This window comes from Prunus persica, chromosome G1 (assembly GCF_000346465.2).
Source record: "Prunus persica cultivar Lovell chromosome G1, Prunus_persica_NCBIv2, whole genome shotgun sequence".
NCBI classification, from domain to species: Eukaryota; Viridiplantae; Streptophyta; class Magnoliopsida; order Rosales; family Rosaceae; genus Prunus; species Prunus persica.
This window is the reverse complement of record NC_034009.1, coordinates 42,066-69,222: the sequence shown is the minus strand read 5'-3', so window position 1 is coordinate 69,222 and position 27,157 is coordinate 42,066. Positions and strand designations below refer to the sequence as shown.

At 37.7% G+C, this 27,157-nt stretch overlaps 1 protein-coding gene across 2 annotated transcripts in view; it reads right to left on the bottom strand.

Moving 5' to 3' along the window:
• The window catches only part of LOC18793189 (importin-11), a 29,574-nt gene that overhangs the window by 695 nt on the left and 1,722 nt on the right, over positions 1-27,157 (bottom strand). The window contains exons 5-23 of one of the 2 annotated variants that reach the window (XM_020554168.1): positions 25,715-25,856; positions 24,173-24,391; positions 23,964-24,030; positions 21,765-22,164; positions 20,072-20,219; positions 19,788-19,948; positions 19,043-19,142; positions 18,180-18,254; positions 17,912-18,046; positions 9,066-9,155; positions 8,625-8,807; positions 8,431-8,535; positions 3,050-3,208; positions 2,698-2,742; positions 2,336-2,557; positions 744-850; positions 603-656; positions 445-517; positions 55-311 (exon numbers count right to left, since the gene is read on the bottom strand). In XM_020554168.1, the coding sequence (XP_020409757.1) occupies positions 150-311; positions 445-517; positions 603-656; positions 744-850; positions 2,336-2,557; positions 2,698-2,742; positions 3,050-3,208; positions 8,431-8,535; positions 8,625-8,807; positions 9,066-9,155; positions 17,912-18,046; positions 18,180-18,254; positions 19,043-19,142; positions 19,788-19,948; positions 20,072-20,219; positions 21,765-22,164; positions 23,964-24,030; positions 24,173-24,391; positions 25,715-25,856 (2,647 nt within the window). In that variant the 3' untranslated portion in view covers positions 55-149. The remainder of the gene's footprint in view (positions 1-54; positions 312-444; positions 518-602; positions 657-743; positions 851-2,335; positions 2,558-2,697; positions 2,743-3,049; positions 3,209-8,430; positions 8,536-8,624; positions 8,808-9,065; positions 9,156-17,911; positions 18,047-18,179; positions 18,255-19,042; positions 19,143-19,787; positions 19,949-20,071; positions 20,220-21,764; positions 22,165-23,963; positions 24,031-24,172; positions 24,392-25,714; positions 25,857-27,157) is intronic. The other variant, XM_007225519.2, reaches the window with a different exon arrangement.

Sequence of the window (27,157 nt, the reverse complement as noted above, 5' to 3'; positions counted from 1 at the left end):
CCTTTCCCCTGAGATATTTAGACATAGCATGGTTACGAGTATTGAAGAACTCACCTCATATCGTTTTCACATTGGAGAAAAAGGAAAATATGAAGGGCTTGAACACGAAACCACCAATCAATTGGAAACATAAAAGGTATGAAAGCCAGCTATGCCATCTTTAATGCCTGCTTTAGTTGTGAAAATGCTGAGGGATGCATGCATCCAATGGCCTTATTAAAAGATTCTCCATGAAGGGTAGCACATGTCTGAAGATTTTCCCTCACTGAAGCGTCTAGAGACATTTGGTTGATAGGGTCTGAAAACTTGAGCTATAGTGGGATATAATAACTTCATCAGGAAAATATTACCTCATGAATTTATTTAATCAGCGACTACAGCAATCACAGGTAATATCAGAAGAGTGCCATGGACCACAAAGGAGAAGAATGAAGGGTGGTTCACCTGTCTTCTTCTGAATTCTTTACTTGGAATGGTGCCCTTACTAAGGGATCCGCTGGAGGTTATATTATCACCACTGTTGTTGATTGGGAAAAATTTATGAGAAATATAGTTGTTTGATATGGGCAAGCAAATCAAAGTAGAATCACAAGGGATCTAACCTTGACTCCTCTGTTAAGTCATCATTGCCACCCAAAATTACAGTTGTACACACACTGCGTGTATAAATAAGCAACATTTTATAAAGATCATCCAATAATCAGAAAAGAGATGACTGACCGAATTCATGGTGAAACTCATACCTCAGGATCTGATCAAGTTTGTTGAGGACTTGAGGAAGTCTTAATGTCAGAATTATAGAAAGAGCTAAGCCATACGTCTTCCTTTGGATGGAAGATACATTGTCTGCCTGTGACCAAAATTTAAATTTTTTTTGACAAACACACCAGAAAGGCAATAATAAATTAATTTACAGGAAATCCTGCTCATTCCCATTTATTCATTTTCCATAAGAACAGCTTTAATTCTTCACTTCAACATGTATAGAGCACAAGAACTTCCAAAACAACGATACCTGGAGTGAGCTATGCTATGCTCTCTGGCACAGCACATTATCTCTTATTAGGGTTGCCTTGGCACTATAAATATATTTTTGACCACATACATTACAACAATCATATATTTAACAAAAATGCGTTAAATGTACAATGTATTATGAATGTAGAATTTAACATTATATTACAGAATACAGAAAAATTAATGGCCTGTTTGGTAACCTTTTTCGTTTTTAGGTTTCATTTTTTATTGTTAGATATAGGGAGGAAATATATGGGAGAGGGAGAGATGAAAAAGGGTGGAGGGAGGACAAATAAAAAAACTTTGAAAAACTAATTTCAGAAATAATTCCTTTCGATTAACTATAGAGCAAAACGACTTTATATAAAATATATTCGACTCTGAAAGAACAATGTCTACAAGCACTACTGAGTTATAACAATATGTCTTGTTCTCATAAAAAACAAACAATGCACACACACTCTAGGGGTGGGCATTTTATCTGACCCACCAGACAAACCTGTCTGATCCAACCCAAGCCGTCTGGTTTGGCTTTCTGTATCGTGGCGAGTTGAATCGAATCAATACGTTTTCAACCCACAAAAGTCTACTCATTGCCGGATTAGGTCATTTTAATACCCAAAATAACAAACTTGAAACAACATTACATCAACTTGAAACAGCATTATATGATTTTGAAAAGTCCATCGTTGTGCTTGATAGTAATGGAACCTAGGACTTGTTCAGTCTTAGGATGCCAATTGCCCAACTCATCTACGCTGAGTTTGGTGTTAAGAGCATGCCTCTGTTATATTTCACCTAGAGGATCTTTTACTCATTTGTCTTCTGCACAACAAAGTTTCTTGCAATGTGTTTTTGGGCAGTGTTTGGTGTTAAAAGCATGCCTATGTTATATTTCACCTATAGGAGCTTTTACTTGTCTGTCTTCTGCCCAACGAAGTTTCTTGCAATTTCTTGTTGGGCTTGTATGGGCTCTTGGACCCATTAAGTTATTCTTTTTAAACCTATATTTTATTTAAAGCCTATATTATAAACTGATTTGCTACCCAACCTGACCTGGCGACCTGTTTTTATTGGGCAGGGTTGGCTTGGCTTTTGGTTAGTGCTGGGTTGTGACAATTTTGAATCAGTTTCAGATGGGAATCCAACGGAACAGAGCTCACTCCTATGCATGAAAATATATATTGCAAATTCATAGAACACCCTACACTGGTGTCTCAGAACATGCATGATACAAATGGTCGGATATAGTAAGAGAGAAAAATCAACAATCCTCAGAAGTATCCTTGTATAGAGACGCATGTTGTACTGTACTAACCTTGTCAAGCCATATGTTAACAAGACAAAGAAGTACATTTTCCTCAGTTGGGATACCCGAACTCTGAAGGAGCAACAGAAGTGATGGTTCTGATGTCAAATGGGCTAGGTAATTGGTATTCATGACCAAAATTCTTGCCAGGATGGCAGCTGAAGATGCTTTAACAGCTGTCTTAGAAGGATCTTGGTCGTCGCCTCCACTCAAACATATAACAATTAATTTCTAGCAACATTGAACAGAAAGGAATTCTAGCTTTAAGAAGGGCTCCCAAAGGCATAACATTATATAAATTCTTTCTTGGGGAAAAAAAATGAAATACTTCAAAATAAGATTATCAAAGATCTAAGAGCAAAGGACCTCACTTGTAATGTACTGCTGATCAACTGGGGCACTTCTAACGGGAAACACTGCAAAGCAACAAAAACGAGTTGGTATTTAAAAGGACGAATATATTGAGGTCTATCATAATAGTGCCAGTTCTAAGAGCATAAAAGATTATTTGTTTAAGCAATCTATAGAAAAACGTGTCTATAACATAATAACTCGAAATTCTGTACAAGTTGAAAGCTTTGGCAGTTCCAACTTTCTCAGTGTTTAGGAGTAGACGAAGCATGTATTAATAGGACAATTAGAAAGGCATAGTTGATTCCCCGAGTTGTCTAAATGGCCTGTTATTCTACTGTCTAATCTTCACTTGCAAGTTTTGATCAGTACCTGTATTAGAATATCAATGACAGGAAGAGTTGAAAGTAGTCCTCTATCATTGACATTTCCAACAACCAGATCTAGAATTTGAGCAACACTTGAAGCATGTATACTTAGAAATTCAGATCCGCCTAAGATAATGTAATCCTCAGTTATACTGACAGCAATCTGCAATGAAGTTTGAGTTAAGATATTATAAAGTACAAACATAACAAAGCATAACAGAATAAATGCCGAGAAAAAGAGGGGGAGAGAGAGAGAAGAAAAACTTCTAACATATAAATTTTTTGGGAAAAGATTGGAGCAAACAAAAACCAAGAAATGAAGATAATGCAGCTATAATTACATTGGAATCTCTACAACTAATCGAGCAACAGATTTTCCCATGATATGCAACTGAAGAGAAGACAGCTACTCAAATAGGACTCCCGTATAGTTAGCAAGATTTTTTTTTCTTTTTTTTTTTTTGAAAAGGAGAAATTATATTTCATAAAAAACACCATACAGAAAATTGGACAAGTAATCCACCAATAACAGAAAGAAACAAGAAAACTAATACAGAGATCTACAACCATGTGAAAAAACCAATCCTAATACTTGGTTTGCATAAGTAATGTGGTTTAGATTCAGTTTGAGTATTACTTAGTAAAACAAGTTATTAATAACATGGAGATAAAAAATTAGCATTGAACAAATGGAGAACAGCAGCCCTTACCAGCAATGTAAACATAGAAAAGTCATTTTAATTTAAATATAATCCACTTCAAGAAAAAAGGTCAGGGATACATCTTTGCAATTCACAAAATAACAAAATCAATATTGGACTACACTGATGGAAACAATGTCAAATTTCTTGTCATCAGAATATCCATTAAACCCTGCTTTACGTTATTCTTCAAGAAAACCGTTCTACCAACTTCGGTTATGCTTTTCCTGAAGGTGTCCTTTGCTTGGCAAATATGATATGGTCCTTAGATTCCAATCAAATGGAAATTTCAAAAGTGGAGTATCTCTATATCCAATTCTGTTATACAGGCCAGCAATAAGAGCATCACCAAAGGGGATGTCAAATTGCCACGTGGACTAAATGACAAGAATTGAAGGAAAAAAAATGCTCCAACAGAGTAATTTTGGTTTTACCCTCGTCTCCATGTATTACAATATGTTTCCAGTCAAAAAATCATAACCATGTACCAAACTTTGTAAGTACAATTCCCAAGTAATAGGAGGCATAGGAGCTGGAAATTTGATTAAGAGGAATGTGGCTTTGGTAAGCAAGTGGTTGAAGAGATTTCTAAAGATGTGAAATCACTTGACCTATTTCCAAAGTTGTTGTTTGATAAAATGATGAATGAAAATAACATACATGATAACATAGTCAATAAAACCAGATTTTGGATGCAGTATTGGTGGCAAACAAAGTCGTTGAGGAGACCAAAAAGCTTAATAAATCTGGGCTAGTCTTCAAAATTGACTTTGAGAAGGCTTATGACCACGTAGAGTGGATAGACCAAAAAGCTTAATAAATCTGGGCTAGTCTTCAAAATTGACTTTGAGAAGGCTTATGACCACGTAGAGTGGATTTTCTTAGATGAAGTTCTGGTCAGAAAAGGATTCGGATCAAGATGGAGAAAGTGGGTGAGAGGGTGCTTAGATTCTGTTAATTTCTAAATCATGATAAATGGGAAGCCACGAGGCAAATTTAAGGTTTCTAGAGGGGTGAGGCAAGGAGATCCATTATCGTCTTTTCTGTTCACTCTGGTGATTGACGTGCTGAGCTGCCTTTTGGAAGCAGCACAACATCATAATTTGATCCACAGTGGACGTGATCGAGTTGAGGTGTCTCATCTACAAGATGACACCATCTTCTTTCTGGATGACAAGGAGGACTATTGGTTTAACCTTCTTGACCTGCTTGATAACTTTTGTTTGGCTTCTGGTATGAAAATCAATAGCTCTAAATCTTCAGTATTGGGAATTAACTGTAGCGGACCTTATTTGGCAAGGTTGGCCGCTGATTGGGGATACGAGGTAGGAAACTGGCGTATGACTTATCTGGGACTCCCTCTTGGTGGAAATCCTAGAGCTATTGTTTTCTGGGAACCAATAATAGAGCAGATTGAAACAAGACTTGAAAAATGGAAAAAAAGCCTTCTTATCAAAAGGTGGAAGATTAACTCTGATTCAGGCAGTGTTAAGTAACATGCCTACGTACTTCATGTCCCTTTTCAAGATGCCTAATCGGGTGATAAAAAAGGTGGAGATGATTATGAGAAACTTTCTTTGGGAAGGTACGGAAGAAGGAAAGAGGGACCATTTGGGAAAGTGGGATATTGTGCCAAACCTACGCTGCAAGGCAGTTTGGGTGCGGGGGCTTTGAAAGAAAAAAATGAAGCTTTGATGGCTAAATGGTTGTGGCAATTCCCGCTGGAGCCTCGGTCTTTGTGGAATAATATCACTAAAAGCAAATACGGGACGTCTTCGAATGGTTGGGATGCTAAATCTGGTACTATTGGTTCCTCATGTAACCCTTGGAAGGACATCTCTTATGGGTACCAGACCTTTCATGAATGTTGTAGCTTGGTGGTCGGCAATGGAAAAAGAGTGAGATTTTGGGAGGATTCATGGGTGAACGAAGGAGTGCTAAAGAATCTATTTCCTAGATTGTTTGCGGTGTCCACAAAACAACTACTAAGCATTTCACATTTTGTGGATAACAACTCCGTTCCTGTTAATTGGGATTTTGGGTTCAGAAGAAACCTGAATGACAGGGAGTTAGATGAAGCTATAAGTTTGTTGGGTATCCTAGGGCATGTCAGATTATCTAGAGCTAGGTCGGATGGGAGAAGGTGGCTGCTTGATGAATCTGGCGTGTTCTCTTGCAAATCATATTCGTCATATCTTCATTCTAATGGTTTAGTGGACACGTTTCCCCCGCACCCCCTTATCTGGAAAACCAGTTCTCCGCCTAAGGTTAAAGTTTTTCTTTGGTTGGTTACCTTGGGAAAGCCAATACGTGTGACATGATTCAAAGGAGACGTCCGTATATGTGTCTGTCTCCCCATTGGTGTGTTCTTTGCAAGGGGCATGAGGAAAATGCAGATCATCTGTTCTTACACTGTCCCTTCTCTCTAAACCTGTGGTGGTCCTTAATAAGGGAGGTTAAGGCCATCTGGGTAATACCTAAGGATTGTTTCTCCCTAATCAGTACTCGGTTGGATGCCCTTTGTAAGGGAAAGAAGGCCTTAATTTTATGGGGTTGTCTAGGGCATTCGCTGCTCTGGAATATTTGGCATGAGAGAAATAGAATGATTTTCGATGATTACAGCGGCGGGAGTGAGTTAGAGATTTGGGAGAGAGTCAAATTCTGGGCGGCACTATGGGCATCCATTACGACGGCATTCAAGGATTATTCCTACTCCTATATAGTGCGGGATTTAGTAGCTGCTGTGCTGTAATCTCTTTCTGTATTTCTATCTCTTTCTGTCTTAGTGTTGTGCTGGGTATTGTAGCCTCTTAGTTCTGTATCTTTGGGGGGGCCTATAGCTTCATAGGTCTTAATGTTCTTTGTTCCCGTTTGTGTACTTCCTTTGTTTGTTCGTTAATAAAATCGTTCATCTTCTTAAAAAAAAACATAGTCAATAAAACAAAACATTTGATACATTATTGACTTCTGAAATTATAGAAAAGAAAACACTGAAAACAAAGTAATTATACCAAGCTGGTGGTTATGAGATTCATCAGATTAAACAATGGCACTTGTTATAGAGTTGTGATTTATTTGATAATGTTAAACGGGTTGTGCTTAGTACATGGTTTCATGCGTGTTATTGGCACGAGACCCTTTTTGCTCTTTCCTAACACGGGACCATTTCAAGTCGTATCTGATGGGCCAAATATCTCAACCTAGTACAACATGGGTGCCCACTCCCTGCCGACTTGATGCTCAAGCCGTGGCATGCCCATTTTAATTCTGCAGGCCAGTGGCGTTCTTGTGCCAGCCTAACTGACCTTTAGAGATTTCCTCTGGAGTGGGATTCACTGAAACACAATCATTCAAAGCAGATATAGTCTTGAAGCTAATGAATGGCACTCTAATTTGATAAGCAGAGGTCTTGTAGGAGGCCTTGGAAGAACATATCGCAAGGAGTTGACTTGTTTTCTCAAAATATTAGTCTCATTGTGGGGAATGGGGAGATTCATATTTCTGGAACATAACTAGTTAAGAGAATCTCCCATATGTATATCCTTTTCACATCAGTCCCCTCTTCTCCTTTGAGTTGGAGTAGTGAGAGTGAATTGGGTTATTTAAGCGTCATGCGTATTGTTATTGATTGAGACTTTTGGGGGAAGTTCTAGGGAAAAGTTATAATTTGTAATTATAATTAGTACAAATTGCAGATAATTTGTGAGAACTTTTATATTTCATCACAAGTATTTTTTTCCTTTTAAAATTTATTATAAGTCTTTTATTACCAGCAGTCTTTTCGTATTTTGCTTAGTCTTTCTCTATTAATATTTCAGTCCACATATTATGTTTATTAGTGCGCATGCTATTTCCTTTTTTTTTTTTTTTTTTTTTGTAAAACTGATTTTCTTGATAATATGATACAGCTGCTACGTTGCCTTCGTGATAGCCACACATCAACTTCATTAAACTGATAAGAATACATCACTACCACATCTGAACTGCCCCTATGCAAAACTAAGAAACTAAGAAACTCAAAAGACATAACCCAAACTCCCCCTGATTTTGAAACCGAGGAGAAGACCCATAGATGAAGATAACCCAGAGAAGAAGACCCCTTAGAAGAAGAAGGTCCGAAGAAGAAACCAAGAGAAGAAGACCTGGAGAAGATCTGATTAACTCCAGGAGTGGAGTGGGGTCTTCATGTTCTTTAAAACAAAAAAAACAAAAAAGTTCCCAGAGGGTCCTCAAGGTGTGTGTGGCTCACCTTTTATCCAGAAGCATACGTCTTCCTCAATAAGGTGAGCGAGGCGCCTTTGAAAACAATACTAAGAGATGTTGTCTTGTATGCTGTCTAGATGGTGGACAATATCCACCACAACACACTATTTTGTAACTTATCGACTTTAATGAAGTCCTTGTTTCTCATAAAAGTTAAAAAGTTTTTTGATATGTTGATAATGCACAAACATGTAAACCTGTCTCTAAATTTTCAAAACCAATGCAAATGGTTATTACTATAACTAGTTAATTATAGTGCAACTAATACCAGTGTACCCCACGCTATACTAAGCATCCATGGGTTGGCAGATTGAGAGTGGAGTTAAATGATAAAATAACACACAATATCAGACAAGTTCCAGAACAATAAGACCAGAAAATATGCAGAACAGACAGGCCCTGCAGGATCAAAATTTCTAACCTGCAAGTGATCGAAACTTCTTTCCATGATTTTTACTACACATGGGAAGTATGCTAGTAGTTGAGGCACCATTGAAGGAGCATGAGAAAGTGTGGCTTCCCATAACTGCACATTAAGCTAACTGCATTTAGCATGAAAATTACAATGATAATGTCGGCTGGTAAAATATTAAAGACAAACTTAAATAGGCAAACCAGCATGCTGTCCTCTAGAAGATTGAGTTCATCCGGGCTATCTATATCAATTCCCTTTTGCAGAATAGGCAGCAATATGTCATAGCAAATTGGCGACTGGTAGCCAAGTGCAACCACAAAGTTTCTCAAAGCAACAAGAAGTTGAATCTGCAGAAGACATTCACCGGAAGATTCCTCCCAAACCTTTGCAAAGAAACAAAAGAAAAGACTTATCAAATGTGTGTGTGCGTGTGAGGCAGAGAGAGGGAGAGAGAGAGAAATCAAAGCATTCTGCTTGCCTATCTGTTGTGTACTTTTAAACAACCAAGTTACTCAACAGTATCGCATGTTTTTCCAAAATCAATTTTAAAAATCATTCCTTTCTAGTACATTAGGTACTGTGACATTTAGAACAGTAGAAGAAACAATAGAAGACTGAAGACAAAATAAATGTTCTCATACCTTCTGAAAAAATAGAATTAGCTTGTTTGCAAATGGCATAACTTCGCTCATGTGTCCAATAAGAATAGAAATCAAGTTCAGAATCTGAACCTGAAAATAAAGGAAAGTGAATCACAACTTTTGTTAAACCACGAGAAATATGTGGAAAAATGCATACTATAATTTCTTATACTTTTGTTAAACCACGAGAAATATGTGGAAAAATGCATACTATAATTTCTTATCACAAATTATCAAGACTTTTCTTATGAAATTCAAACCTTTAAATAAAACAGGACCCTGCCACAACTTTTATGTTTTTTTTAAGAAACAAAATTTTATTGCATAAAACAATAAAATACAGTGGTGGCCAAGATGGCCACAAAAAGAAAACTAAACAGAGATATAACAGCTAGATGAAACAAGCTCCTAAACTTCTAGCAAAAGAAAACATGGAAAACTAGCGAATGGCTGCTTTCCAATCTAGCCAAATAATCCAAACAGATAAATCTCCTAGTCTGTAGAAATTGATGCCCATAGTGAAGACCATAATCTAACTTTCTCCCATAACTCCTCTCTTTCGCGACAAGTATAGTCTTCAAAAAACAGCCAATACAATGCATCCCCATAAAACCTTGGCTTTCTTCCCCTTTTTTGGATTTATGCTTCTCTGACATTGAGGGGCAAAGGCAGGAATTTGGTCTCCTTTGAATCATGTCACAAGTGTTGACCTTCCCATGAGCCAAAAACCCAGTAAAACCGTTCACTTCGCAGGGGGAGAGAGTTGGGGGTGGTGGTCTGGTTTAGACTTCCAATTCAATCTGTATGGCTGGAACACGTCATCTACCTCATTGTTAAGCAGAAAACAACGGAAGATTTAAAGGAATAATTCCCTGCAGCATCAAGACGTCAATTTCTCGTGTCAGCCCTTGAGCGGTGGAGCCGAACCCATTCCAATCTTGATATAAAAGATGATAACTACCCTAACTCAACATCTCACAGATTCCTTCGAAAACCAAAGTCCCACTTCAAAGGGTGCAGTAATAGAATTCAAAAGACTGGAAATATTCTTGTTGTGATATCTAGACAAATTATAAAGTCTGGAAAATAAGTTTTGCAAAGAGCTTTCTCCCAACCACACATCTTCCCAAAACTTAATTCTATCCCTTCTTCCCACCCCAAACTGACGACACCCTAAAAAAGAACTATAAACTTGATATATCTTTCCAAGGATTTCTACTTGAAGCTTTCATAACTATCTTGGTATCCCAGCCATTTTAGCTAAGCCCGTGCTTGCTTCTAATCACTGCATGCCAAAGGGATTCTCTTTCAAGTGGAAATCGCCGAAGCCATTTCCCCAGCAATGCCTTATTTTTGACTAGCAGATTGCCAATACCCAGACCTCCCTTCTCTTCTGGCCGAGAAACCACTTCCCATATAATAAGATGATCCTTCTTACCATCACCCACACCTTCTCAAAACAAATTCCGAATCAGTCTTTCCAGTTTGCTAGCCACTCCTTTTGGAATCTTGAAAAGAGACAAAAAGTAGGTTAGAAAACTTCCGAGGACAGATTGAATCAAAGTCAATCTGCACCCTCTTCAAAGGAATGTTGATTTCCATCTTTGCAATATTTTCTCAACTTTTTCGATGACCGGATTCCAGAAAGTTTCGGCTCTTGGATTTTCTCCCATAGGAAGTCCCAAATATTTAACGGGCCACAAACCAACTCTGCATCCCCACAAATTAGCCAGTCTTTCTAATTTTCCTTATGTTAGGATTGTGGCACGTCAAATATGTCCTATTTGGTTTAGGATTGTTTTAGGAAAATTAGAGGTATACCGATTCTTGTCCTAGAGGGATTAGGAAAGAATTTCAGTTTTCCTTATTCAATTTAATTTTCGATTTCTATTAGTCTATTTGGATTTGGATAAGTGTAATTTCCTAATCCACTTAGAAATAGGAATTCAATCAGCCTTGAGACATGTAAGCCAACTCTATATCTATAAATAGAGTGCGGCAAGGCTTATTTTAGGTGTGGAAAAACAGCGAGAGACAGCCGAGAGTTTTGAGATTAGTTCTAGGGTTGCAAAAGTTATGTAATCTCTATTATAATCAAAGGAGTGGTGATTTCTCTAGAAGAGAAATCACAATTGGACGTAAGCAAAATTTTTGCCAAACCAGTATAATTCTTATGTGTTTTTAAGTTTTTTAATATTTGCTAGTTTAGTCTATTGCCGTTAGTTACATTAAAGAACAAGATCTAGTGTGCGGGTTATTTAACAATTGGTATCAGAGCCAGGTTCAAGGGGTTCTACAATGTCTAAAGGGAAGATGAATGCGGATTTAGGACCTGAGTTAAAGCCCTTTGACGGCAAGGATGACTTCACGGACTGGCAAAGGATGATGAAGAACGTACTGATACAGCAAGATTTGGATGATGCACTCAACGATGAGAAGCCGGCAAGCATGATAGATGCAGCATGGACTAAGGTTCTCAAGAAGGCCAAGAATTCCATCGAGATCCATCTCACAAGATTAGTTCAGTCACACATCACCGAAAAGATGACTGCCCATAAAGCATGGGAAAAGTTGGAGAATGTTTATATGGGCAAAACCGTGTCCAATAAACTTTTTTTGAAGGATGAACTATTTGGACTTCGACTGGAAGAAGGAGGCGATATTGAAGATCACATATGCAGGTTCCAGAATTGCATAACTAATCTTCAAAAGGTTGAAAAAACTTACAAAGATGATGATATGGCTATCATCTTGCTGAGCTCTCTATCTTCGTCTTTCAAGCACTTACGAACAACTCTAATGTTTGGAAATGAGTCCCTGAAGCTTGAAGACATAATTCAAGCTCTTCAGTCATATGCTAAACTAGATGATATAACTGAAAGCTCTCAAGGCCTTTATGCCAAAGGCAAGGAGAGGGGGCGTGAAAAGACAAAGGAAGAGAAAACAGGCAACAGAGGTAGGTCAAAATTCAAGAAGAAAAAGGAAAAGAAGGTTGCTTCGAATGTGGTTCAGCTGATCATTGGTGGAGGAACTGCAAGATTTGGAAAGAGAAGAAAGCCAAGTTGGAAGGAAGCTCAGGTTCAGCTAGTGCAGTCACTGAGCATGAGAGTGACGGGGAGCTTCTTTCAATAACATCAAGCTCCAAGGCTTTCACAAATTGGATTTTGAATACCTGATGCACTTTTCATGTGTGCAGTAAGAGAATGGGTTGAAACTTACAAAGAAGTCAGCAGCGGGGAAGTTTTAATGGGGGACGATTCTTCATGAATGTAAAATGAATCGACACTGTTCGAATCAGAATGTTTGATGGGATGATATGAGTTTTGGGGAACATTAGATATGTCCCCAGACTAAGAAAGAATTTGATTTCCTTGGGTACTTTAGATGAGGTCGGCTATAGGTACAAGTCTAAAAAGGGAAGACTCAGGGTAGCCAAAGGATCACTGGTGGTAATGTGGGGTAACCTACAACCTAATAAGCTGTATAAATTAATTGAGACCACTATAGTCGGGGGAGCAGTTGTTTCTGTAAATCAAGATATAAAAGACAAGACTGAACTCTAGCATCAAAAGCTTGGGCACATAAGCCAGAAAGGGCTGCAAGAATTACACAAGCAAGGCCTGTGGAAGGCATGTCATCTTGCAAACTGGACTTCTGTGAATATTTTGTTCTTGGAACGCAAAGGAAGGTATCATTCACGAGTAGTAATGCAGATAACCAAAGCAAGGAGCAACTCAGCTATATTCACTTAGATGTTTGGGGCCCTGCACCAACCAAATCAAATGGAGCTAGGTATTTTGTTACTTTCATGGATGATTTTTCTAAGAAGGTTTGGATTTATTTCATGAAGCAGAAATATGAGGTTTTTGCACAGTTCAAGAAATGGAAAACAGAAATCGAGAATCAAACTGGAAGAAAGATCAAGTACCTGAGAAGTGACAATGGAGGTGAATATACAAATAATGAGTTTACCGATTAGTGCAAGTAGGAAGGCATCATAAGGCACTTCACAGTAAAGAATAATCCCCAACAAAATGGAGTTGCTGAGAGGATGAACCGAACTCTCATGGAGAGAGAGGAGCATGCAATTTCATGCAAGATTGCCTGATAGTTTTTGGACAAAGGCTGTTAATCATGCAAGTTATTTAATTAACAGATCCTCATCTACAGTTCTTGATTTTAATAGTGCAGAAGAGGTATGGTCTGAGAAGCCGGTGGACTATTCCAAGCTCAAGGTATTCGGCTATAGTGCTTACGCACATATTCCAAGTGATGAAAGGTCCAAGCTCAAACCAAAGTCTACACATTGCATATTTTTAGGTTTTGAGAAAGGAGTGAAAGAGTTCAAGCTTTAGGATATCAACAATAGGAAAAAGGTTGTCAGCCGAGATGATGTCTTTGATGAGACAACCATGCCTCTGAATAAAGTCGAGAGTAGTAGGGAGAAGAAAGACGATGCTAAAATTGAAGCAACAAAAGTTCCATTAATCAATTTAGACGAAGAATAAGCTCAGGTGGAGCAAATTGAGCAAGATGCCGAATTTGATGGTTTTGAGGAAGAATAGCATCAACATCGTTCAACAGTTAGGAATCAAGTGGAGCCAGAAACAAGACAGTTTGAAGGCATTATAATCCACCAAACATCCCAAAGGGTTCGAACTCTAACCAACAATCCACCTGCATTCCAGAGATGCATAGCACCAGACAAACCTAATTGAAACAAGAAGAAACCTAACAGGTTTGGGTTTAACCAAGATGAAGTTAATTACGCTCTCAAAATTAGTCAAAGAGATCCAACTACTTATTGAGAAGCAATAACAAGTGATGAGCGAGATAGTTGGATAAGTGCTATGACAGAAGAAATGGAGTCTCTTTACACAAACTCTATTTGGGAGTTGGTTCCTAAGCCCAAAGGCAGAAAGCTAGTGGGATGCAAATGGGTATTTAGGAAAAAGGAAGGACTACATGAACAAGATGCCGTGAGATTCAAAGGCAGGCTCGTGGTTAAAAGGTACTCACAAAAGGAAGGGGTGGATTATGATGAGATCTTTCACTCGTAGTCAAGCATACTTCTATTAGATTACTTTTAGCAATGGCAACTCAGCATGACATGGAGATTGAGCAGATGGATGGGAAGACATCGTTTCTCCACGAGAATCTAGAGGAAACAATTTTCATGGCTCAACCATAAGGGTTTGTTGAATATGGGAAAGAGAATCTAGTATGTCAACTAAGGAAGTCACTGTATGGCCTGAAATAGTCTCCAAGACAGTGGTACAAGAGATTCGATTACTTCATGCTGAAAATCAATTTTAGAAGATGTTTATATGACTGTTGCGTGTACTATCATGTGTTCCAAGATGGGATGATCATATTGTCATTGCTGTTGCTATATGTGGATGACATGCTAATCGCTTGTCAAGACAAGTCTAGAATTCAAGACTTACACATGTTGCACGAGGAGTTCGGAATGAAGGATCTAGGTGCAGCGCAAAAGATCCTTGGCATGGAAATTCAGAGAGATAGGACCGCTGGAAGGATCTGGATATCACAAGCCAAGTATATGCAGAATGTACTTGAGAAGTTCAACATGCAAGAAGCAAAGGTAGTCTCGACTCCTTTGGCAGCTCACTTCAAGTTAAGTGGACAACAGTGTCCTAAGTCCGAGGAAGAGCAGCAAGTAATGGAGAAGGTGCCTTATGCTAATGTCGTGGGCTGCCTTATGTGTGCAATGGTATGCACACTTCTCGACATAGCTCAAGCAATCACTGTTGTTTCCAGATACATGGCAAATCCAGGAAAGCAACATTGGGATGCAGTCAAGTGGATTTTGTGTTATTTGAAGGATTCTTGGCGACAAAGGATTATGTTTGAGAAGCAAAAAGAAAATGCAGGGGTGTTGGGATATGTGGATGCCGATTATGCAGGGGACTTGGATAAGAGAAGGTCAACTTCTGTTTGTGTGTTTACACGCGCATGAGGACCAATCAGTTGGAGGGCACTACTGCAACTAATTACAGCTTTGTCGACCATAGAGACAGAGTATATTGCATTGGCCGAAGCTGGAAAGGAAACAATTTGGCTTAGTGGCTTGTTAAGTCAAATAGGAAACACCCAAGATTGTGTGAAGTTGAAGTGTGATAGTCAAAGTGCCATTCACTTGGCAAAGAATCAAGTTTTTTCTGGAAGATCAAAGCACATTGAAGCAAGATATCACAGAACCAGAAATTGAGTGAAGTCTAAGGAGATTTGGATTGAAAAGATTCGTACGGATGACAATGCCGCAGATTTTCTTACAAAGATAGTGTCGGCCAAGAAGTTCAAGCATTGCTTGAACTTGATCAATCTCGTTGATTGATTAAAGTGGAGCACCTCCTCACTTGAGCTGCAATGAGGCAAGAAGAAGATTGCCAAGGTGAAGACCCTTGAAGATTTCCAAAGCTGCTTCAAGAAGGTTCAAAGATACTCTGGGGTGCAACGATCAAGACTTGGTTTGACTCACCAAGGTGGAGATTGTTAGGATTTTGGCTCGTCAAATATGTCCTAATTGGTTTAGGATTGTTTAAGAAAAATTAGAGGTATATCGATTCTTGTAGAGTGATTAGAATTTCAGTTTTCCTTATTCAATTTAGTTTTGGATTTCTAGCAATCTATTTGGATTTGGATAAGTGTAATTTCCTAATCCACTTAGAAATAGGAATTTAATCAGCCTTGGGACATGTAAGTCAACTCTATATCTATAATAGGGTGCGGCAAGGCTTATTTTAGGTGTGGAAAAACAGCGAGAGACAGCCGAGAGTTTTGAGATTAGTTCTAGGGTTGCAAAAGTTCTGTAATCTCTATTATTAATCAAAAGAGAGGTGATTTCTCTATCTAGAGAAGTCACAACTGGACGAAAGCAAAAGTTCTGCCGAACCAGTATAATTCTTGTGTTTCTAAGTTTTCTAATATTTGCTAGTTTAGTCTATTGCCGTTGGTTACATTAAAAAACAAGAGCTAGCGTGCAAGTTATTTAACACCTTCCTCCATATTAATTCCCATTAAAGAGCATTTAATCTTATTCAGTTTCAGACCTGATGCTTCACAAAAACAATCCAACACATAAAACAAATTAACCCATCCATATTCGTTGCTAGATAGAAAAGTAGTGTCATCCACGAGGACCCTGGCACAACTGAATGCAAGCACTGATGCACACTTACTTCAATAATAGAAATTTAACAATAAAGAACACCCAACTCCCACATTGGGCAAGACAGGGTAGCAGAATTCCCACATCTGTATTTTGGGCCAGCGGCTAAACCCAATGGCCACTTTGTTCAGTTTTCCAATAATACCTACAGGCTGTTTGGTAACTTTCATTTATAGTTTTCAGTACTTTTTTTATTTATAATAATGAAAGCGATCATGGAAAACATGAGAGAAATAATAAAAACTAATATGGAAAATGATTGATAGGAGTAAGGGTTGAGGAATTATGGGATAGAATTAAATTTTGGGCATCTCTTTGGGCTTCGGTTTCGGGGCAGTTCAAGGATTATCACTACTCTACCATCATGAGAGACATGATGGCAGTCTTAAGATGATTTTACTGAAGTTTTGTGTTTTTTTTTAATTACAGAATTATTTTCAATCTTAGTAGGTCAGACACTTTTTATTTTAGTTTTTGTTGCTTGATCGAGGAGTTTTTCCTCTTGATTATCAACACAATGTTTCTATTAAAAAAAAAAAAAAAAAAAGTGGCTACTCTGCCACTGCAAAAGGTATATATATATATATATATATAATAGTAAGGGTATACTAGTGATTTGCCCCCTGAACTTGTACCTAATTTTTGATTAACTCCCTATTCTTTTTTTTTAGAAAATTAAGGATATGCACTTTTTTTTCGCCAATTTTCCCCCTGCCGTCTACATCTCAACATTTCATCCAATTTTCTGTTAAATCATTAAAAAAAAAATTGAAAAAAAAGAAGAAAAAGATAACACAAAACTCAGTTTTTTTCTTCCCCCTCCCCTCGGGTTTTTTTTCCCCCTCCTCTGCCCGATGCTTCTCCCGAGGCCAGCCAACCCCACCCCCGACTCACCTCCTCCCGCCTCCTCTCTCTCGTTGCCCTATTCCCTTAGGCTTTAGGGTTTTGATCTTCTTTTTTGTTTTTCTTCCTTTTGTTCTCTACAAAGTGTCTCCCTCTCTCTCCTCTCTCTTCACAGACATCAACACCGCCCACTCTTCACCCGCCCCCTCCTCCTGTCTCCCTCTTTCTTCGACATCCACAACCTCACCTCCCAGAAAACCCAAACAGCCACCCAAAAAAAAAAATATTCAAGATCAAAATGCTAAATAGCCACCCAAAAAATTTCAAGATCTTTATTATTAACCTCACTTACTCCCCAGGAAACCCAAACAGCCACCAAAGAGATCAAAGAGAGGGTGGTGATTTTGGTGGCTGTCAAACAGAGGGTGAATATATCATTATTATTTCAATTTTTAATTTTTTTAATTTTAATTTCTATATTTATTAATTTTAATGTTTGAAATGACCAATATGCCCTCATATTTAACGGCAAATTGGATGAAATGTTGAGGATTTAGACGGTAGGGGGGAAATTGGCGAAAAAAAGTTCATATCCTTAATTTTCTATAAAAAAAAAAAGGATAGGGGGTTAATCAAAAGCTAGGCACAAGTTCAGGGGGCAAATCACTAGTATACCCATGATAATAATAAAAACGCAACAAACACCATTTTTATGGCATTTTGCAATCAAATACACAAAAAGCAACAAAGGGGAAATTACTTTAAAAATATTCAAAAAGGTTGCATCCAAGTGAAGCAGCAGAATATTTACCTTTGAGTCAAACTCCTGAACCTCCTCAATCAACTTAAAACATGACTCCCAACAGATAGGGAGAAGGTCGATGAATTCTCTTTCTGAAAAGCTAGCATCTTCAATATGCAAACACAGAGACCTACAGGCTGCCAACTAAAATAAGAAAAGCACATGCTTAAGTAATTAAACTAGGGACAGCAACCAAATTTAGCAGCTTTTAATAACCTCAGAGCAATGAATGAAAAAAAATGAAGAGACAATATCTACATGAGAAAAATGTGCATACCCTAACAGATAGATCCTTGTCCTGTAGCAATCTGATCAAAGCACAATAAACTGGCCTTTTTGTGTCCTCTTTAATCTGCCAATAAAATGAAAAAAAATAAATTAAAATGACTCATTTTCCATATTTTAGTAGACACATGACAAATAAAATGGCTAACAGCTATTGAAAATGGCAAATAAATAAATCAGGGATTAGATTGCCATAATAAATATCACAAGAGCAGATCCATTGATTCTTGCAAAGCTCCATATCCATCAAAAGAGCACTCAAGGAAGGTACAATCAGAGGACTCCACCGCTCTATACCTCCAGAACTAATGCAACAGTTTACTAGCTATCATTAAGTCCTATATCTAGTTAATTTGTTAGTGCAGAAATAAATATCAAGGGAAACAAAAGAAAACAAGTCCTAATAACAAATTAAAACTGGCATAACTTCATTATTATCTCCAGAAATGTTTTTTATCCTAGAAAATTACTTAGGAAAAAGTATACATCCATATGGAAGGAAATGACAAGTTCATCACCAATATTATTTCCTTATTCATAAGAGCAAACTGGACTTGATGGCACAAACTTTGCCTGCAACATACATCAAATCTTCATTACGTCCGTACACTTCTTCCCTTTGAGATAGAGTGCAATTCACAGCACATTGCATCTCTCTCCAACATTGAAAGATTTAGTCTTATATATAATGTCTCTAACTAGATATTCCCCTTAATCTATCCATTCCCTGAACGTGTAAGATTAAAGAATGGAAAATTAAAACCATTGTGTTGGCACAAGAAAGTATGGTTAATTATGATACATAGATACGTATGTTTAATAATATATACAAATCCAGTGAGTATATTATGCTACCTCAGAAACCCATTGTCCCAATATTAGTGCAACTTTCCGATGGATGATACGCATATTTGGATGATCATTTGAGAGTTCAAGGGATAATGCACCATTAAACCTGCAACGGTGAAAGCAACCATGGAGTTATGTCCCAACAACTTGTGACTGCTATCAGGTCAAAAGTTCACTAACAGATATGTGACTGCTATTAGGTTAACTCACAGTCATAGTGCAATTATAGACCATAACAAACCAAAAGCAACCATGGAGTTATGTCCCAACAACTTCTACCTCTACAAGCATGTCAAGAATTTTGGTTTTTCTTTTCCTTTATTTTTCAAGCCTTTATTGCATCCTTTCTTTTTCATACAGGAAACCCAATTTTGCAGCCTTATATTATCATTTAGCAAGTATGACACTCAAACATGTTACGAGTGAAATATGCAACTGTCTAACAAAAGAGCACAAATATACAAAATGTAATCTCCATAAATCAAGGAAAAATAAGTAACTTGCCCTACCCTAAATCAATTTTCTCAAAATTTGTGGACATAGAACAAAAAAAATTGCCCATGTGCATACTTGAAGCCACAAACCCACCCTCCATACAAACAATACAGTATGCGAGTTCTAAGAAATAATCAGTTTAACAAATCACCACAATAATATATATGCCTCAACAATTCAATGGTACCTAAATTTGGATAACCTATACAAGACATATGAATAAATGAATGGATATCCGTGTAATGAATAGACATACCAATCTTTAAAGCTCAGATAATTTGAGAGCTCATAGTAAACATATGCAGCAGCACCATAAGCAGCATCTTTAAGAAGCAACCCTGGGGTTATTTCAGTCACTGAAGTTGGGCAACCATTCATTGCCTCTTTAAGGATGGAAACCACAACAGGACCAAGAAGCTAAAATTGATAAATTGAGATCACATAAGCACAAATTTCTGAAACTTAAAATATAAAATATAAAGTTTTTTAGAACTAATAATGTTTTGATAAAACCATGTAAAAACGCAGAAATGCACCAACCTGGCTGTGGTTTTCAAACAGAACAATGTACAAAGCTTCAGCACATGGCCTTAATTTTTCTGTCCACTGAACCATATCCTGCTCATGATGGAAAGATTCAGGACTCTGGTACCACTCCTCCAAATCATTTGTTGATAGAACAAAATACCTGCAACATATTACCAAAATAAGTATCCAAAGAGCATATCTAATAATTTCATTGTACCTTAAATAGAACCATAAGCTCTAAACCCAAATCCTTGCATCTCAGTGCCTTTCTGGCTCTACCATGACTGTAATCAATTGAATCACTCTATTCTAAATATAGTGAAAGCTTTGAAGCCACTCAAACAACGGAAGAAAAAAAAATTTGTACACTATTAAAAGAAGGCGGACAATCACATCCAGGAGTCTTCCAAGATTCCCTCACACACCACATAGTTCCCACTTAAACACCTGGAACTCTCCGTGGAAATGTTAGAGCACCATGACATTGAAGTTGGTCATAGACAAACTAATGAATCATTTAAATAGTAAGATATAAGTAAGGGTTTTTAACTGCAAAGGTCCCTGAACTTATACCCGAGTTTCGTTTGGTCCTCCGTACAAAGAAGAAAGATATCTCTTCTGCAGAAAGAATACAGTCAGTTGAAGAAAGATATCTCTTCTCATCAAATTCTTGTGCTTCTTGTTCACTAGGGTATATATCTTCTGTTCTAACTATTTCTTTTCCTTTCTTCTAAAGAGTCAACTTTTTTTAGTCAATTTGGTCATCCAGCTCTCTCCGTCGTGTTAATTGAGTCCTTCCGCCACATTCCATCAATTTGGCTGTCTATTTGAGGCGTGAAACTGTCAATTTGAGCACAAGTATCTTCTAAAACGACCTACCCAGCTCTCTACTGCCCATTTCCCTCCATAATCCCTTAGACTTTCAACCAAATTGAAACCATAAACTCTAAAATCAAGTCTGGAGCTTGATCAAAGTACTGTAAGTTAAAGCTAATAAGCGCTTTAGCTTCAATCTTCAAAGCACGAGAGATAAGTGAATTACATAGAACTCTCTCTCTCCCTCTTTCTCTCTCCCTCTTGTTGGGTTCTTTAAAATGGGTTTTGTCTATTAAGCAGATTCATATTCAATGGAAACCAAATAAAAAGAAAAAGAAGCTCTGCCTTGCTGAATTGGGATAGATAGGTGAAGTAGGTTTCAATTTGGGGGTAATTCCAAGAAATTATGAAGGGAAATGAGTAGTAGAGAGCTGGGTAGGTCGTTTTAGAAGATATTTGTGCCTAAATTGACAGCTCAAATAGACAGCAAAATTGGAGGACTGTAACGGAAGTACCCAATTGGCACGACTGAGAGAGTTGGATTACCAAATTGACTATAAAAACAAAGTTGGAGGACCAAAATGAAACTAGGGTATAAGTAAAAACACTATATGTGAGTAAACAGATACCACATGCACATAAGACTGAAGAGGTGCCACTGTACACTCAATCAATTATGTAAGATACTAGAGACACATCTAAAATATTTAACTTACATAAAAAAAAAAATTACCAATTTATGACGCTAACATATAAAAACCCCACACCACCCCGCACAAACCCCCCCACCCCCCCTCCTCTTCCCTTTAATAAAACATTAAGTAAAAACAAAAGCAAGATAATGCCATAGCAACCAGATAAAGTGAAACAGAGGTTAGAATATCATTACCTTCTTATTAATATGTTACACAAGACCACTATACGTTCACTTGTCATAAGGGAAGTCAAGACACCACTGACTGCACCAGATATGCTTTTCTTCATTTGCTCCAGTGTAACCACATTTTCATCCATCACCCGACCAGTGAGACTTGGCTTGTACTCTTTACATTCCAATACACACTTAACCATTACCATACATTGAATCAGAAACTGCTCAAACGTTAACACATCTGGTTCAGGCTCTGTTATCTTCTTTAAACAGAAATCGACTACAGTTGGAAGGACACATTTATCACTAAATGAGTAAGGATGCCTTCCTTGAATTGCAATTAAAACCTTCATCAGCTTGGTACATGCCCTCTTTAGGAAGTCCCAAAATTTAGGATGTCCTTTCTGAAAGGAAGAATCTGGAAAAAGGCAACATTACATTTCTGGAAAATGTTGTTAAACAAAAACATATTTGCAACCATAACATACATATATGTATCCAAAGTAGTTATTCAAGGTGGCTTTAGCTTCCTTTCTACCCAAAAGATAGTCATTAATTAGAAGGGAAAAACTGACACCTGTACAAGTCTAACTGACTAAATAACGCAAATTAATGGATCTTAAACACCAGTTCACAAACTGAGACCCTTAATGAACTTGGGAAAACAGAGACATTTGGAAAACATATGAAAGGTTTAAATATTTTTGATGGAGAGAGAGAGAGAGAGAGAGAGAGAGAGAGAGAGAGAGTTCATATTATGATGAGGACATCTTTGTCAAACCCATTAGGGCTTACAAACGAAAGAGATGGAAGAGGAAATAATTAATTCAGTCTTCAAATCCTGCAATTCTGGAGCAGCTTTCTTTTGTTGTTGTTAGTTTCCTAGGTTCTCTAAGTTTTCCAGATTTCAGTAGGATTTCTAAGTTTCCTATTTTATTTGGATTAGGATTTCTTTCCTAGAATAAGTTTAATTTCCTTTTCATTCTAGGGTTAGATTATTATAAATACCCGCCTATGTAATTCATTATGGAGATTTGAGATTTGAGTTATTGAGTCAAGTTTATTTTCCAGAGATTGGAATTCTTGGTGTGAAGCCAAGTACGGGTCTGAAGCCCCTGGAGTGATTCCAGACCTATCCTTATTCATTTAGGGCCCGTTCGGTTAAGTTTTAAGGGGTTGTTTTCATTTTAATAGAACAAAAACACGGCAAGAACCTGTTCGGCGGGCCAAAAGCAGAAAACACTGAGAATGTTTTCCTAAAATGAAAACAAGTTCAAGCGTATTTGTAGAAAACAGAAAAAAAGATGTTTTCATTCTCACGGGAAACGCTCAAAACAAGGGAGGTTGAAAAAGAACAGTTGCTGCTGCTCACTGTCGTCAATCTCTTGCTCAATCTTCTCTCCCCATCAGACCAAAAAACAAAGATCTTCTCTCCCCCTCGCTCACCCTGCTCTTCTCTCCCCCTTTCTCGACCCAACAGCTACCACCCAATAGCCACTACAGGCCAATCGAACCACAATCACCACAACAGACCAGCCAGCTGCTAATCGCACCACCACCCAGTCAAACCCAATCGACCCTACCATCAATACCACCACCCACTAAGCAAACTGCCAAGTGGGGAGAGAGAGAGAGAGAGAGAGAGAGAGAGAGAGAATATCAGGCCTTGGATGGGATGGGAGAAGAAAAGAGAAAGGAGAGAAGAGGAAGAAAGAAAAAGAAAGGGACGGCGTTGGCTGAAAAAATAGAAAAAAAAAATAAAGGAGATAAAGATAGTTTTACCTTTTAAAAAACAATATAATTTTTTTTGGGGTTAAATTATACATTTAAAAAAAATTTCTTTTTAGAACATAAATTCGCAAAAATACACTTGAAATAACTCACATATTATTATTCTCAAATTGTACTACCAGACATGTTTTCATTGTTTTTGTTTTCTGAATCTGTTTTCTAATTAACCTACCAGACGCATTTTCAAATCGCTTTCTTGTTTTCATTCTCTGAAAATATTCTAAGAAAACATTCTCCGAAAACGTTACCGAACGGGCCCTTAATTTTCTGTTTTCATTGTTTTCACTTCCGGTAAACTACCTAAATCTATAATTCACCCATATCCTACATCACATTATCCAGAAAAACCGTTTACACAGCCTCTTCTCGACATAATTTATGCAGATACAATTTTGCTGAAAAATTAGACAGGAGAGCAGATCTCACAGTATGGAAGAAATGACTGAATGGCATTCAAGAGCACGGGTGAGACCTCCTTTACTGGCCGGACCTCCTAAAAAATACACACAGATGAGTTATGAACGATAATTGTGCACCGCCGTATTGATGAAAAGTGTCGGTGCAGCTGAGATAATGGTAAGACATCACCACCAATATTTTTTATCTTTTGCGTTTTGGTTGGGGGTGTTAACTACCTGTACACATTTTGCATCACTTGGAAACCCTGAAACTACTAACTGGCGTATTATCTTTAAGCACAACAGCCATCGCTCACAAGTTAGATAAAGCTCATCCTGATGTTGATCAAATGTATTTGAGTTGTAGCTTTCAGAAAGAGTAGAAAAACCGTGCAATATTGTTTGCACATCACTCTGCCAAAGGTGCCAGCTATAATCAAAGAAATGAGATGATATCTGCAAAAAAAAAAAAAAAAAAAAATCCATAAGTACGAAGGTTTCGTATAAGATGTTCATAAGGTATACAAGAAAAACAACACCTTCATAATAAGTAATATATCTGTGTGTGCAGACTTTAAGGACCTTTCTTTTGCCAAAACCTGACAATATCTGTAAAGCTTCAAAATTCACTACAAAGAAACAAATGAAATTAACAGGCAGTTGCCGTCCTAAATAAATTGACTTCGAGTCCATCCTCATAAGGAAGCTCAACTTCAGTAGTCATCCCCATCACCAGGGGCTTGGAAATCAAGAGTCTTGATTCAAAACCAGATTTGGCAGAAACAGTGTAGAGCATGAGGTTCAAGATCCTCACTGCCCACACACCCCCTTTAAAACAAAAGATTGTGGTGCCCCCTAATTTTTCAACAGCAAAAACATCTCTCTACTCTACAACAGGTGTGCAGCTCTGGTTGGCTGCTTAAGTATGTGGCTATCAGAAAGCTAGGCTTCATAAGTTGCCCAACAACAGAAAATAAATAATAAGGTTCATGACCACTAATTAAATTGCATGACCCCATATATACACACACAATCACATATTTAACATGTGTATTTTATTAATTATAATGATACACATCCGAAAGGCTTACGCCTCGACTCAACGACTCGCCTTGGACAACATTGCTCCACACTACACCTAATAAAGCTCAGAAATCGAGTCAATCACGATCTTCTTCAACAAAAGACCTTTGAACTCATTAGTAAGAGAGAAAAAAAAATATTTTTAGTCATTCTGAAATTTCTTAGAAATTTTTATTGGTAGCTTGTCACACTTCACGAGAGCAAACGTCCAGACTATAAAAAAAGTCCATGCCACGGGCTGTCCACATTTACGAGCCATGTGCTCCTTTACAATTAAGGCAACAGATTAACACTACACATTGCCTGCTCAGAGACTAAAACAAATTAACCAGATTAACAGAGAATTAAAATCTCAATTAGAAAAGACTGCTCCTTAAAACATATGATTGGCAGCTCAAGGAATATTTTACTGTTGCACAAGAATGAAAACCACAAAATGATATCTATGTTAAACTATTACAGGAATGAAAACTGAAAAAAGGGATATCTAGCTTAATCCCACACATAAATAACCTTTTAATGCCATACGGAAGACACATTTAGAAACCCAAGCCTCCTTAACCACCCCAATAAGGTTTTAACACCAATACCTGACCACACCTCAGCACATTGTTGATTTCATAATACAATAATTCGAGAAAATGGAAGACATCCTGTGTTGCAGAAAAATAGAGGAAATAGTACAGTAGCCTATACCTCTGCGAAGTTCTTTTGGTCTGAGATAAGTCGCTTAGTGGACAATTCCTTCAAAGTTCGAAAGAGAGTCAAAAAAATCCTGTGGGAGGAAAGAACATCTGTTGATTGAAGCTTCTGTGCTAAAACAGAAAAGAGCTCTGGCCTGAACATGTCATTAGGTTGATAGATCAGTACAAGTTTTACACGATATAGGAACATACAAAATATGTCAGGGGACTGACGTTTGAAACCCAACATTCAACAATAAACACATCATTTGCACATGCGCAAACTCATCCAAGAAGAAAAAAAAAAGGCATACAGAGTTTGCAAGTCTTGATAAGAACAAATCAAACTAAACAAGCTATGCTCACTTCTAAAGTATTTCATAATCCAGCCATCTGCTTATCCTACAATTACTAAGCCATTGTCTGCAATGTGAACACGAGCGTCTTAAACTATATGACAAATTCATATTTTTCCTCATTCAGTTCTCTCTAGGGTAATTTTCTTTCAAACTATAGGCAAAATATGGGATTCACGTCCAGTCTGACTTTCTGCAGCATCATACACCTTAGAATGTAGATATTTATATCGTTCTCTTTTTTTTTAAAACAGAAAATTCATGCAAGGCTAATTCATGTAACTCGTGTCCCTAATCTTCTTTCTTTCCCCTAGTTCCCGTTTCTTGTAAGCAGTTGATGAAAGAAATAAAACCCTATAACATCCAGGATGGGATCTGCTGTCCCCATTTTCCATGTCCCTCCGTGTCCCTTGTATAATTTTTTGACATGTGTCCAACAACTTAACCCTAACATAACAATGTTAACTAATAAATTAGAAAAATAAAAACTAAACATTAAAAGAATAAATGTAACCAAACAGCCACCAGTTTGAGTGCCCACCACCTCACCCGCCACAACCCCTTGTCCTTCTCACTGCAGACGAGCCCTCTCCCCTTGTCGTGATCCAGGCCTGGTTCGTGAACCTCCCGGTTTTCGTCAGATTACTAAAGAAGGCCGAGGAAGAGTTTGGGTTCGGGTGCAGCGGAGGCCTCGTGTTGCCTTGCGAGGTTGGGGTTTTCAAAGAGATCTTGAGATTTATTGAGAGGGATGAGAGCAAATTTGGACGGCTGGGATTGGAAGAGTTCTTGAAGATGGTTTCTGAAGTTGGTTTTGATTCTTGCAAGGAATTGGCGTCCAATGCTGCTGCTAATTCCTCTTGCCATGCCTTCACTCCTCTGCTGCAGAAAGCAAGGGCCTGAGGTGAAGTGTTCTAGATCTTCTCAGCAATGTTAGGTTCTAAATCTGAACATCTCTAATGCCTTTGGTTTTTTTGGGAAAAGGTTTTTAGCTATGCTTCCAATTAATAGTGATTAGGAAATTGTATATGGTGGTGGGCACTGGGCAGCCAAAATGTGATACCTTCCTTGAAAACCCATCTTGAAATTGTAGTACTGCTTGA